The sequence below is a fragment of the Solanum lycopersicum genome, chromosome 7, assembly GCF_036512215.1.
Source record: "Solanum lycopersicum chromosome 7, SLM_r2.1".
Classification (NCBI taxonomy): domain Eukaryota; kingdom Viridiplantae; phylum Streptophyta; class Magnoliopsida; order Solanales; family Solanaceae; genus Solanum; species Solanum lycopersicum.
In genome coordinates, this window is record NC_090806.1 from 6,287,537 (window position 1) to 6,302,862 (window position 15,326).

A 15,326-nucleotide genomic window follows, 5' to 3' on the forward strand; every position below is an offset into this window, starting at 1 on the left:
GAACGATGAATTGTTCCAGCAGCACATATCAGCTATACAGATGGACTAAAGATCATATAGTACATGAATTCAACATCAATCCCTTGGCCACATTTTTATTCAGAAGAACCATATTTGAAGATGATTTTTGATCGACAAGTCGCGAGCTATTAAGGCAGAGGACCAAACAGGGCAAATCCTGGAATCTTAAAACCAGATATTGTTGCTCCAGGTGTTAATTTTGTTGCTGCTTGGCCAACTAAGTCTACTTTTAACATCGCGTCTGGCACGTGAATGTCTTGCCCTCATGTATCTGGAATTGCAACATTAGTAAAAAGTACATACTCCAGCTGCTATCAAAATCAGCAATCATGACGACTGCTGATCTTGATGAGAACAGTGACTTGTTCTCTACTGGTGCAGGACATGTTAATCCGTTAAGAGCTAGTGATCGATCCAGGCTTAATCTATGACATCAAACCCGAGGATTATGTTCATTATCAAAAATTGATGAAGCAGAACTAAATTATCCTTCGTTTTCAATTGGACTTGGATTAGCAGCTCAAACATATATACAAGAACAGTGACTAATGTTGGCGAACCTGTCTTGTCCCCTCCCTCGTAGAGATTGTTCCACCTCAAGGAGTTGATGTGATAGTTAACCCTCCTCTCTTGAATTTCTCCGAGTTTAACTAGAAGAAAAGATATCAAGTAACATTTAGCCGCGGATCAAGTAGTTCCACCACTAAATTTGTTCAAGGATACTTGAGATAATGTACATCATCCAAACACTTTGTTAGGAATTACCTTCAAGTAGTGATCGATAAATAGCCATTTTTCATAACGATTTTCTTTACTTTTTCTAGTTAGTATATCTAGTGTAATTTGAGAATTTTGTTTCAAGATTTACAAAATCAGATAAAATTTATTGATTAAAATTTATGAACTATTTTGGAAAGGACCTGTTCCTTCCGTACAGACATTTCTTTTCGCAAAAGACACCATGCATGTGAGTTTGCGCGGATCATTGGTTATAATTAAAAATTAAATAGAGAGATCTCCTTTCAGTTTTCTATAACGAATTTCCTCCTTTTACAACCTCGGATATAGTGAGGGAATTATATTCCATAAGGACATACGAGGGATTCTGTAGACTGAGTTATTTTCTTTCTTTCTATGTACGGGGATAACGAGTTTAACAAATTTAAATTTGTTTATATTTCTACTTCATCTTATATTCTGTTAGGGCGGGAGAATAAAATCAAAAAGATTTTCTACTCCACCAATTAAAATCTTCATCAAGTTAATTAATTGAAGTTTTGTTTTTCGCGATTCGACGTATCTGATTATTCTGTGTTGTATTGACTTTGTATTTTCAAGCAAAATGGGAGAACCTAATGTTTTTTTTATTATAGAGCAAATTGTCACGATCCAAATCTACATTCTAGACGTGATCGACGCTCGAAAATCATTGTTGGTCTCCAAGAGAATTCTCATCCTGATTGACTACAAGTGGAAGACTAACTCAATCATTTGAAAAACATCAAACTTAAAGAAATGTTTCATCAATAGTTTATTGAATGTCAAAACTCTCTGAGTATACTAATTAGGAAACATAAGTTTTAAGTAAAACATCTTAAACTAAAAGAACTCTCCAAAACTAACTCATAAACATTGAAGTCCTCGGGAAGCAAGGAGGCCTCACTCAAAAGCTGACGATCGGATGGAGTGATCTCAACAAAATTCTTTTTGAAGATTCTAAGTACGTGAATCTGCATCATAAAAATATGCAGGTCGAATGACATCAGTATATATTGAATGTGTAACGACTACAATAGATATACACATCTACTCAACTAAATGTAAAGAAATAAAGGAGTAAATTTATTTTAACTTTAAAAAAATACTTACTCATCTCTAAACTCAACATATTATGCAATATGATAAAAATACACTTTTAACTCTATTTGTGAGATGTTCTAATCGAAAGCATCACTATGATCAACGTGATGATATAACATCTCGCTCACACTATCAGAATTGTCATATACCTTGTGGAGATATAGAACAACTCAACTAAGTGGATCCACTAAAATTTCACAAGTCGTATTTAACATGGTAGTCTCTTCCCCGCCCTTCAATACATCTCTGATCTCACCCCATCATAACACCCCTACCCCACCTTCAACTCCTATAGTGTTTTCCTATGTTATACACAAACAATTTTTAGATAATACGTATGAAATATTTAAAAAGTGATTTTAAAAATCCTTCGTATCAAATAACACTCTCTCAAAATTGAAAATTCTTCTTGAGAGTAGGAAAAAATAGGTCTAACGAGGATGACATGAGAAGAAGAGAGCAAACTATAGCCAAGAACAACTTGCCGAAACTATAAAATCCTAGCAACTTTATGGTCCGGCAAGTCATCCTTGGCTGCAACTTCACTCTCTACATCTTCATGCAAACCTCATAGACTAAACATTTTAGACTTGTCTATCAAATGATGTTGGCAGGGTGAGTATATATAGGCTAGGAAGTTAAGTTAGTAGGTCCATTTAACATCAGCAAAAATAAAGGGATTCTTTTGAAAAACAAAATAATTAAGAGATTTTCATGGCAATGAAACGAGCGAAAATCATACAGAGTTAAATTTCAATAAAATAGAAAACATTGGATATTTTTTTTGTTATCTATTAAAGTTTTGGTAGGTAAAATAATTAAGTACATGTGCTTCTGAAAAAGGTAATAAGGCAGGAGCAAATCATAGACTTGCATTCTCAAAAAAATTGTATTGAAAATGTAAGAAATTATATATTAAGTATATAGATAAAAAATTATTTTATAAATATTAAATCTTGAACCTTGTAAAAAATAATTTCTTTTCCCCTAGGTGGAGCCAATTGGAGGTGATGATTGAGAAAACGATTCAATTAAATTTCCTTCGTTGAAATTTATATTGTGCTAACAAAATTTTTTGATTTATTCTAATATTTTGAATTCACTTAATATAAGAAAAACTTCTAGTTTATAATATTAAAGGGAAGTTCAAAGTTATAAAGGTCTCTTATTTAGGCTAATAAGGATTATTATTTTAGGCACACACTATTGATTGTGGTTATTTAAAAGTAACTCTGTTGAACTTATATTTATTTTTTTAAAATGTCTAGAAAAAGTCAATCTTCTACTCTTAATGATATGTTGTTGTTTTTTAGGAAAAAAAAAAATAATAATAATTGAGACTTCCACTAGAAATCAACAGGACAGTAATAATTAATTAAGAAAATAATAGTCAATGAGTCTACTTTTATTTAGCTAGGAATAGTAGTCTAAAAATGCTATGTGCCCAAAAAAAGAAATTGCTTACTATATGCATGCAAAATCCTCCAATTATGTGCTCATAGGATGCAATTATTGTAACTCAAAACCTTCCAATTATGGTTTGATTAGTAGTGCTCTTAGTGTGTGGAGGGTCCCAATTAGTGATGGAGAAAAGAATGGCCATTGGTGAAAGGAATGTTTGAATTTGATAAAGTGGAAAAAAAAAAATAGAATCAAATCTTTGAGAAAAGAGGTTTCTTTTTTTCCTTTTGGTTCCATTTTTTAATGTTATTATATTTTTAAATAAAATGGCATGATTTTTGTATTTTGATTTGTCAAAGTCAATAAATAAATTTTCAGTGATGCTCCCTCTATTCTTTATATTAAATGTAATTTTGGAATATTTTTTCATTGTGCAAATTGTTCAAAAACTTAACATCTTGTTTGGATGGTTGTTACTTGTGTATTATATTGTTGGTGTAAATATAATTTTGATTTTGATTGTTACTTAAATTCTATTGTATCGTATAGTACCGTTGGACATTCTTTAAACCGGTCAATACTAATCTCACTGGAAAGACAGGTTCATAATCTTCATTACATCAAATCACTTTCAAGCATCAGTTGTTATCAAGAGACCAAAACCAATTTCTGGTCTCACTGGAAAAGAATCTCCCTTCAAGCTAATTAACCTGGAATCCTTCGATATCGGGGAAACAAGAGGTAATTCAAACTAATGCTAGAGCTATAAGTTTGATGTACTGTGCAGTTAGCAGAGCAGAGCAGAATACGACAAAATCTCTAATTGTGAAACTACACAAAAAAAAAAAAAGTGGGACAAACCTGAAGTAACTTATGAAGTGACCAGCAATGTGAAAGAAGCATGAATCAATTCACTGGTAAATTAATATGAACTGTTCAAAATGCCAGATGAACGGGAATGTAGAAAACAATGTTCTCAAGATTTAGCAAAATCATTTGCGAACTCAAAATCTCTGGGAATGATATACTCAAATAGACTACAAGTTATGGGAAACTAAAGCTGCTATTCTTGAAGTTCGAGATTTGCAACAAATGACCTATGATGAACTGTGAGGAGATCTTATGGCCCATGAACAAAATCATATCAACAAATACAATAACGATGATAAAAAGACACCTGTAGTGTTCATTGCTAGAACTCCTGAAATCGAGGAAAAATTCGATGAATCCTAAAGTAGGAAAATGTCACTCATAAATTGAGGAGTCAGACAAATACTTTGACAAAGAAGACAAAAACCTCAACAGAGACTATCATAGAAATAATGATTGATGCTATCACTATGGAAAACCTGGTCACATCAAACAAAATTGTCTGGAACTAAAAAGAAGGAACCACATTTGCTTCAAAAACAAACATTTTCTTTATGACTATGGGAGAATCAAGCGAGGTAAGACATCATGATTGCTCTAATTGTAACTTGAAAAGCTCTTTGGATATGGTTACTAGTGAATTGCAGAAGGTTATTGATGAATATAACAAAATTACTCAAGAAAAGACTAGCAAATTCTTCTTGAAGCAAGTCAAAAAGTTGGTGAAATCAAGATGCAATCAAATAACAGCAAGAAATTATCGAGTCATAGCTCAATCAGATCTAACAGATCCGTAGTCAACTCCTCTTAGGAACTCTTCTTTCATCATGCAAAATCTAGAGTGGTTTGTGGATAAAAAAGTTTTTGTGGTCGGATTGACAGGATTCCTTGCTTATCTTTCAAAGCTGAAACTTCTTCTGGAGTTAGCATAGCAGCAAAGCCACTTAGGACATTGTGATAGGAGTAATCAGTGTGTGACTATTCATAAAGAACATTTATTCATAAATAGTAAACATATTTTCGTCAAAATTCAGAAAGTTCCATGCGAAACCTTGCGGCCGTAAATGCCCCAGGGGGTGTTGGAAGGGGAGGGTACTACTCGCTAGCTGAACTTTCACTCTTTAGTCACAACATAAGAACATCAAGCAACGCGTCAAGGAGCAGCAAATTTCTGTGTTGTCCAGCAAAATGTGCATACTTTGAGAGAGGGATCTTACTATACACTCGGTGTGGCTGAGATTGAATTGCTTCTTGCTTGATCATTTTGTGAAATTGATTTGTCCAGTTACCATTTCTGGTTCCTGTGTTTATAGTTTCTCATTTGGTGTCAAAGCAAGCACAAAAGGATCCTACATCCACAGGTCAGTCAGAAATATTAGAGAGTTAAAGAGTCTCGACAACTTGGTAACATGTAAAGGAACATGTACTTGAGATAATAAACAGATGGGAAAAAGGACAATATACCCTCGAAATATTGAAAATGATATGCACATACCCTCCGTTATACTTTTGGGACATTGGTCCCTACCGTCCATAAACTAGGGCATATATGCCCTTCACTCTAACGGAACACTAAATAGTGACACATGACACAATCTTATCCGTCGATCCGATATTTAAAAATGTCGGTGGATAAGATTATGACTCGTGTATGTCCGTTAGTATAAAGGGTAGGGTATATATGCGCTACTTTTGGACGGCAGGGGCACAAATGTCCCAAAAGTATAATGGAGGGTATCTGCATAACATTTATGATAGTTCAGGGTATATTTGTTCTTTTTCCTTAAACAGATACGTATTAGACCATATATGTACCTGGCAAGTCAGACTTCACACGGAAGTATGTGGATTACTGAATCCAACAAACTGATCATGCATTCAGTTCAAGCCCTAACAACGATCATAGAGGTATCGGGTGGCCTATCCAACAATCCATGCTGCAAAGTTACATACTGTAGGCAAATAGTAAAATATCTTAAGTTAGTTGAATTGAGAATAACAAGTAATTCTATATCACTTGAAAGAAGATATAAGCTATTTCACCATGTCAAGAGATCTAAAAGGAGTGACCCAAGCTTGAAAATTGAAGTTTATTTAATAGAAAACAAGCTGTTTCATCAAAGCTAGTTTATCTCTCGACAACAACCTTTGAATTAAGACAGAGAAGCTATTAGGAATTTCCAATAACTTATCATAATTTTGAAAAATTCAATTACAATTCGTAGAATGTTCGAAGTTCATAACTATACACCTAGACATCCTAGAAAGTGGAAAAAATAACTATAGCTTTTGTTGTTACTGAATGAAACCCAACTAAAACTTGCATTACTGCAATGCAAACTAACTTCATTTCATGTGAAAAGTAGTACCAGCAGCTAGAGCAAATCATTAAAGACGTAAAGTCTAAAAACTTGAGCTTTCTTCTCATTAACCATGTTGTCAAAATCTTAAACATTTAACGAGCCAGATTTTCCTGCGTTCAATGCCTATCTTTTCTAGTAGTTTTTTCTTTTAATACATGAATTCAATTCCACCTGATAAACATAGCAAGGTATATATTATCTTCATCCGCACCTTTCTACACAAGATTCACATTTGGAACATAACCTTCAATGGTCATCTCCTCGTACAACAAGTCTAGTGCTTGTTGAATCCCATCTATGATTGGATGTGACGAATCACCAGCACGAAATTCAACAAGTTGAGAATCCATCTCAATCCAGCTACAGCCTGGAATTTTAGTCACACCTTTTTGTCTCATTAATTGTCTCATCCTAGCTGAATCATCCCACCTTCGGAGGTTTGCATATATCTTGGATGATATTATATAATTACCCGAATTTGACGGTTCCATCTCAAGGAGTAGCTGCATCACTCGTTCCCCGACATCAATATTTTTGAGCTTTTGACAGGCACCAAGCAATGCACCAAGTAAAATTTCATCTGGTTTTTGAGGCATCTTCTCAATGAAGTCCCATGCCTCATATACACGACCAGCACGAGACAAAAGGTCAACCATGCAAGAGTAATGCTCAACTTTTGGAACCAATCCAAATGATGAGTTCATTATATCAAAGATGTACTTCCCTTTATCAACCAACCCTGCATGTACACATGCTGAGAGTACTCCAACAAACGTGACATCATCTGGTCGGGCATCACTACTCTTGAGTGACATGCGCTCAAATAGGGATAATGCTTCTTGTGCTCTTCCGTGAAAGGCAAGAGCAGAAATCATTGTATTCCAAGAGACTTCATTTTTTCTAGGCATGCTTTCAAAAATTTGATACGCATCATCCAGTTTGCCGGATTTTGCATACATATCAATTAAGGCCGTAGCTACATATATGTCATACTTTATTCCTCTTCTTGATGCATAGTCATCGATGCTTTTTCCGACATCCAGGGCTCCAATTGAAGCACATGCAGAGAGAACACTTACCAGTGTGATATTATTTGGGTTAACTCCTGCCTCCTTCATGGCATTGAACAAAGAGATTGTTTCATCGGACAACCCATTTTGTGCGTACCTGTAATAAGTACAATTCAGATCCATAGAAGAGACTAATATAGGAGAACATACAATGGCTGTACTAGTGAAACAGAAAAACCTCAACACGACTGGACATAAATCACAGCAGGCTTCATATTTTTTATGCTTCAAAACACAGTTATTCTTTTGGTTTTCTAAATGCACATTCATTTGAAAAAACTATAATGGATACCAATAGATTTGGACCACGAGAAACTAGCATAGGTTTCACATAGAGTTTATTGAAAAAAGTACTGCAAGCCAGATTTGGATTTGGGTATCCCTTGCACAAATACAAAAATGATACAAACAAGGACAACTACGCCTTAGTCCCAAGCAAGTTGTGGCGGTTATATTAATCCTCTTTTTTTTTTTTTTAATAACACTGGTATTTGAGCTATCTAATGTTCACCATGATTATTCCATGGGGTATTTGCCACCTCGCACCATCACAATACCGATAACTTTGTCCACCAAGACTTCCGCAGATGGGAAATCACCTAGTATGTTTGCCTTCGCTGAGCTTTGAACTTTAGGTCTCATGGTCCTCATTAAATCCTCACTTATCATGTTCCTCCTTTTAAGCTCATCTCAAGCCAATATTATACAAATGAAGAATAGAAGTTCTCTATATTTCTATTGACATAAAAATCTCAGATAGGCGAAAACTCCTAGAGAGCATAAGATCCAAAGTAAGTATACTAACATGATTAAAACATACTTCCAACATTATAGGTATCGCCTATATAGAGCCTTTTTTCCCCATTGTGACCGAATAGTAAAATGATGATCTCAATTAAAAAAAACTGACCATTTAACGCAAATAGAATGCAATTAAACTGTTGATGTAAGTGTTTACCCTGAAATCATTGCATTCCAAGTGATGGCGTCTTTCTTCTTCATGCCATCAAAGATCCTTCTAGCAGAAACCAAATCTCCACACTTTCCATACATGTTAATCAGAGCTGAACCAATAAAAGAATTCATCTCCATTCTCTTCCCCAGAACATACTCCTCCACCCACTTTCCCAAATTGACATCTCCCAAATCCCCACATGCCACAAGAACACTCACAAGACTCCTCTCATCAGGTTCAAACCCCTCATCCCTCATTTCCATAAACAATCCCACTGCCTCTCTTGAACAACCCGTTTGAGCATACCCCGAAATCATCGAATTCCACGAAACCAAATCTCTCAGTGAAATTTCATCAAACACCTTCCTTGCAAAACCCATTTTCCCAAAACGTGAATACATAGTAATCAAAGAATGACCGACATGAAAATCCACAAACAACCCATTTTTCACAACCTCACAATGAGCTAATCTACCAAGTTTCACAGCTAAAAGATTCCCACAACACATAAACACAAAAGGGTAGGTAAAATTATCAGTTTTCAAACCTAAAGACTTCATTTTGTGATAAAATTCTAAAGAAAGATCAAATTTTTGCCATGTTGTAGTTAACCCTCTTATCATAATATTAAATGCATACTCATTGGGGCTATGAATATGTGAAAAAAGAAGAGTAGCATAGTCGAAATTCTTGAGGTCTATTATTCTTGAAAGCAAAAAGTTGGCTTTGTCTATAGAGTAAATTAACATTTGGGCATGGATTTGTTGTACTTGTTTGATTGTAATGCATTTTTTCAACAGGAATAAGAGTTGTTGAGTAATGGGAAAACATTCTTGTTGATTATTGAAAGCTTGTTTTGTTGCTTCAATGGTGAAAAAGCGGGAGATTTTATATTGTTGGGATTTGGCTCTAAGAAACATTGTTTGTCTACTAACAAGTGAGAAGTAAGATGTTACAAGTACACAATTTTGGGTCGATATTTGGGCTTTCAAATTTACTATGGAGATTGGGTCTATCTTTGTTATTATTTGGTTCTAGACTATGTTATATGTCATGTTCCGGATCGGAAAAATTATGAAAATACACGTCTTTTTGAAATCTCCTTTTATTTTTAAAATTTTTAAAAAAATTTATTTTTTTAATGTGTTCGAGCTACATATTAATGTATTTGAATCAGTATTTAATGTATTCGAGCTACATTTTATGTATCCGGTTTATTTTATAATGTATCAAAGCTAATTTTTAATGTATCCGAGCTACCTTTATGTATCTGATTTATGTTATAATGTATCTGTGCTATATATTATGTATCTGATTTATGTTATAATGTATCCGAATTACATAATATGTATCTGATTTATGTTATAATGTATTCGAGCTCCATCTATTTAGTTCGAACTTATATAAACTTTACGCAACCTTTCTCTTCTTCTGTGTCCTGTCTCCTCCTCCTTCTTCCTCTTGCGTCCTCCGCCTCCGTCATTTTCTTCCTCCTCCTTATTCCTTTTTTTTCTTTAAAACTCGACGTACGGTAAAGGTGAACTATTTTGAAAGAATTATGCATATAAATATTGGAAATATCGAGAGGATCTCATATCTAAAATCTGTGTTATTCAGAGGTAATTTTGAATTGCTCGGAATTGAATAGTAAACATATAGTTCTTGTGTATTTAGTGTATACTTCATATATAATTAAGTTATATTCGGTTATTTGAGTGTATCATAATGTGTAATCAGTGTATGATGACTCATGTATAGATAAACTCTATTCAGTCTAATTTTGAGTATATCTTAATCTATAATCACTCTATACTTGCTAGGCTATTTCTTATGTCAATAAAATCATGGGTATATTTATTGTAATTATTGTATATACTTGAAACTATCTCATAACAAATTGGCACGGCAGGATAAACTAACCTTGTAAATGTCAAGAAAGAAATTCCTTGAATAAATGGGAAAATGCTTTATAAAAGTATTAAATTCACTATATATTATGATCTGATACATACAAATAATAATGAGCGAGACCACTATAGAATGAAATTCAATTTTTGTAACAATCAACAACATATAGCTAATGAAAATTTTTAAGAAGTTTATAAAAAAATTAAGAAATAAAATACGAAAAGGGGTAGCTATAATGAGTAGGGATTTAAATAAGACCTTGTCCTTGGTTTTATTATCTATGAAGATTATTAATGGTTGCTTCAAAATTGGGAAAAGAGTCTGATATACCCCTCAACTTTGTCATTTGGAGCTGATATACCCCTCGTTATAAAAGTGGCTCATATATGCCCTTACCGTTATACAAACGGCTCACATATACCCCTGCCGTTACAAATTGGCTCACATATACCCTTCATTTAACGTAAGTTAAAAAATTAGTTTTAAATTTATATTTAATACTTCTAATTTTTTTTAAAAAATATTTAGGGGTATATATGATTCTTCTATCAAAGTTCAAGGTATATTTTAATTTTTTTTTATACATAAATTATTTTTTGACTTCTTTTATTATAATTATTTGAATTTCTTATTCTTATTTCGTTGTTTTACTCTTAATAGATTACTTGTGAGGTAGACATTGTTACAGGGAAGCCAATCAAGTTGCAGGTGCCTTGACAAAATGGAGTATTACAACTGAGGAGCTGTTTAATTCTGTATATGAATCTTACAATTTTGATCTCATACAAACGGAGTTCCTAAGGCATAAGAAGAGGAAGAATTATTTGTATAGAACTAATCTTGTAAATTTGTGCAAAACTTATATATTTTGGTCAGAACCTTAGTTTTTGCGAAATAGCTATTGAAACAATGGATTGGAGCTTAATGTGACGTTCTGCCACATCATTGTTAAATTTTGTATTCGGATAGAGGCGGAAGAGTCTAGAATTGTAGAGAGGTTTGCAGAGAACTCTAGAACCTTCTACATTAATCGAGAAGGCTAGAGAATTTCTTAGAATAACTTAGACATTTCAAGAAAATCTTTGGAAGATCCTAGAAAGGGTAGACTTTTCTAGAATAGGGATTTCTAAGTAATTTTTATTTACACTTTAGCCCTAGGAAGTAGTAAAAATAGGTGGACTCTCATTTGTAAACCAACCAAACAAGTTATAAGCAATCTTCCAAAGCAATACAAAAGTCTTTTTTTGTTCTTTCTAAGTTCTTTTTCAAGCATTTTCTTAGCGATCGAAGTCTTAAAGGCTTTCTTGAACTTACAAGATCTTGAAAAATTAATAGTAAGTCGTCGAGGGTCGCACGAAGTCTTAACAAATACTCTAAGTCTGTGACATTAAGCTTTCCTTAGCTTTGTAATTTTATTTATCAATATAGAGGTCTCACCACCATATAGTGATAATTCTTTTATTTTTTTAAAAAAAATAAAATAACCACTGTTCGGTTTTTTCAGTAAACAATTTTCTGCGTGGTCTGTGTTCCAGAGATCAACATGGTTTTAACATCTATTTTATGCTACAAAATATTGAGATCATGGGATTATGAAAACACACATATAAATATTATCTTAACCATCAATGTATAGTATTTTATAAAAATATTATCTAAATCTTGATGATTAAAGTTATCAAATATTTTAAAAATAATTGATTGAAGCTAGTAGATAATCAAATTAGTGATCAAGATTTATACAAAATGGTCACTACACCATGATCTATAACTTAGTCCAAATCAAGTATATAGGAAATTTGATCGAACAACTAATGCTACATGCTTATTTAGAGTAGATATATATCAAATAATTTAACATGAAAAAGTCATTTTCACCTTTCTTTCTTTTTATCTATTTTCTCAAGTATTGATAACAATTTTCCCTCTCTCCACAAATATATTTAACTTTGATTATATCCAAGAAATACCTAACTATTTTTGAAAAATTCAAACTAAACTCTTGAAGCAACTTGATCTTTCTTAATGTTTGATTTAACTTTGATATATCTATAAGATAACTACAAATAATATCAATAAGAATATTACGCACTCCAACAGAAGAGATATTTAGTGACAATAGATTTTTCTTTTGTTGCTGTGAAATAGTTAGTGGTAATTGAGCTAATAACATTTTATTTAGAGTGGCTAAAATCTTTAACGACATTTACATAGAATATTAACGATAAATATTCATTATTTCTGCTATTAAATATAATAATGTGACAATTATATTACTATCGTTAAATGATTACTCGCAAAACCCTCTTTTGTATAGTGATGACATTAATTACGTAAAAGTTAAGACGTCCATGTTAGCTTTAACATGTTATAATACATTGATAATATCAAAATTATTTATATTATCAATACATACAAGTTTAACCCTTTTTAGTATATATCACGATCAATTAACCATTGCGTGCAGGGTGACAAAGCCTATATAATTTATTTCAACTAATTGGTATGCTTGTCATTAATGACTAGCTATAAAACTTGTATATTTCACAATAAATCAATAACCATTAGGTATAGGACGTAACAAAACCTAAATAATCATTTCAAATTGACATTATTGTCTTTGACAAAAGTATAAAGTTGCAATATAATACTACAAATGATAAATTACTATAACACGTAAGGTGTGTTAGGTGAGGATTAAATGTTTCTATGTTTGATTTATGACATTTTCTATAAGAAAAGAAAATTTCTTAAATAAAAAAAAATGACTTTCTCAATAGAAAGAGGGGAAATAATTTTCATAAGTTTATTACACGCTAGAGATGTCAACCGAGTGAGTTTGGATTAAATTTGGGTAAGGAGTTGAAGAAAAGAAAGACAAACTTTTATATATGACATTTATATAACTAAAAAAAACATATCCTTATAAGGGTATAGTGAAAGTTTAAAGTGTTCTAAAATGTAACGACAAAAAGGGTATTTTGAAGTAGAAATTTGTGTGCAATTCTTTTATGAACATATTTTAAAGTAAATGGTTCCCCATACACTACTAAAAAGTCAATAATTCTCTCTTTTTTAAAATTTCCAACCAAAAGTATTCTATTTTAACATATATTTTGATTGAATCACTGAGAAAATAAAAGCTGGTAGTGTTTTCATACAAAAAAATTAGGAAACTTTTCATTATTTCAATGAAAACCTGTTTTTTACCATTATTTTCCAAATAAAAATACGAAAAAAGATCATATTTCTTAACATAAATTTCTCATTAATTTGTGCTAGAAATAAAAACACTTTTTTCCCATGAAAATAAAATATAGAATAACTACTAATGTTTCAATTAGAAAGAGAGATATGGAAAAAATAAAATTACAATTCCATAAAGACTATCAATTAAGTCTTCTAAATTTACTATGGTCAATTTATTTAAGGAATAATTAATTATATGTCCATAATACTTTCGAGATGAATGTGATGCAAGAAGGATAACCTTTAATTTGATCAATTCAAATAATTTTCTTTGACATTTTCTTTACTTTGTGTGCTTAATGTTAATTTTAAACGCAAGTGTTAGTAAAACTATTATTTTTGTGTCACTATAAATAGACCCTCTTAGAAAACTTAGATACCACAAATTAAAACATCTCATAAAGAGCTAAAGAAATGGCTCAACCTAAATTCAACATAATAACTCTCTCTGCTATCCTACTTTGCTTTCTTCTCATGTTTGCTTCTGGTGAGAAATTCTTAAGTATTTTTTTTTCTAGTTGCTTAATAGGATAAAGTATTGTAAATACATCATGTATATGTTAGATTATATGGTATATTTGGTAGGAAGAAAAATGTTTAAATAATTTCTTGAAAAATGTTTTTTAGGAAAATATAAGTGATCTGTATTGATCCTACTTATTTTCTAGTGTTTGATAGATAAGTAAAAATTATTATTTTTAAAGCATTTGTATATAATTATTTAGACAAATATTATGTCATGTTAAGACGGGGAGATAGGGTATGTGGGATGGTGGGGTTAAGATCAATGAGGTGTCCTGTTTATGTGTGGGAGGATACAATTAATGTGAAATGTCATTAATATGTATAACTTGTTTCCTTTTGAAAATGTTTTCCAACATATTTGACGAACCAAATATAAAATAAAAAAAAAAAATCATACTAACAAACCCTAGGTTGCACTTTTATGTTTACATATGATCTCTAAGCTCGAAATTTTAATGAAATCATCACTTACCATGAAACTTATTTTCCCTGCTTCAATTAAAAAAAAATATTTTTCAAAAAATATTTTCCTTCAAACCAAACAAAACACATGTTTAATTATGGATACATACATTTTGAATTCTATATGACAATTCAAATTCATAATTAAAAAAAAATCGAAAATCAATTCTACATTGAAGAATGTACGTAATAATTCTTTACATAATCAATATATATAATTTAAATCGTATAAATCATTTTTGATACAGAGACACAAATAACAGAAGCAAAACACTGTGGGAAGCATAGCAAGAGTTGGAATGGGAAGTGTTTCCACAAGAAATGTAACCATTGGTGCATGGAAAAAGAAGATGCTAAATATGGCAGTTGTTCTCATGGAGATTGCTACTGCTACTATCATTGTTGAAAACAACAATTAAAACATATAAAGCCATTAATATCACATGGCACTATCTATCTTATTATGTACTAATACACATAATTAAATAAATAATGCTGCTATTAATTAATAACTACATGGTTATTATATATATTATTATAGCAGCAGTGGTGCCATTATCTAAATGGTGATGTGTCTCTTTGTAATTTTGTGTGTGAGTGTATTTGAAATATTCAATTTGCAGTCATTTACCTTTGAAGTTT

General features: G+C 31.9%; 1 protein-coding gene and 1 long non-coding RNA gene across 2 annotated transcripts; one reads left to right on the plus strand and one right to left on the minus strand.

Annotated features, from left to right (window-relative positions):
• Positions 1–1,530: 1,530 nt before the first annotated feature.
• LOC101268772 (pentatricopeptide repeat-containing protein At2g34400) lies at positions 1,531–10,183 on the minus strand. The gene is made up of 5 exons (XM_010325059.4): positions 8,544–10,183; positions 6,727–7,682; positions 5,968–6,104; positions 5,370–5,501; positions 1,531–1,751 (listed from the first exon to the last, which is right to left on the minus strand). Exons 1-2 carry the CDS (start codon positions 9,458–9,460, stop codon positions 6,731–6,733), a joined length of 1,869 nt encoding a protein of 622 aa, XP_010323361.2. The 5' UTR covers positions 9,461–10,183; the 3' UTR covers positions 1,531–1,751; positions 5,370–5,501; positions 5,968–6,104; positions 6,727–6,730.
• Positions 10,184–13,990: 3,807 nt separating this feature from the next.
• Positions 13,991–15,326, plus strand: LOC101244010 (uncharacterized). The gene is made up of 2 exons (XR_742230.3): positions 13,991–14,184; positions 14,933–15,326. It is a non-coding gene; the product is annotated as an uncharacterized lncRNA (long non-coding RNA).

Bases quoted from the DNA above. Each gene is read 5' to 3' on its own strand.
- LOC101268772 (XM_010325059.4), bottom strand. From the start codon at position 9,460: ATGTTTCTTAGAGCCAAATCCCAACAATATAAAATCTCCCGCTTTTTC. The intron at 7,683-8,543 runs GTAAACACTTAC...TACTTATTACAG, and splicing joins TGGAATGCAATGATTTCAGG to GTACGCACAAAATGGGTTGT.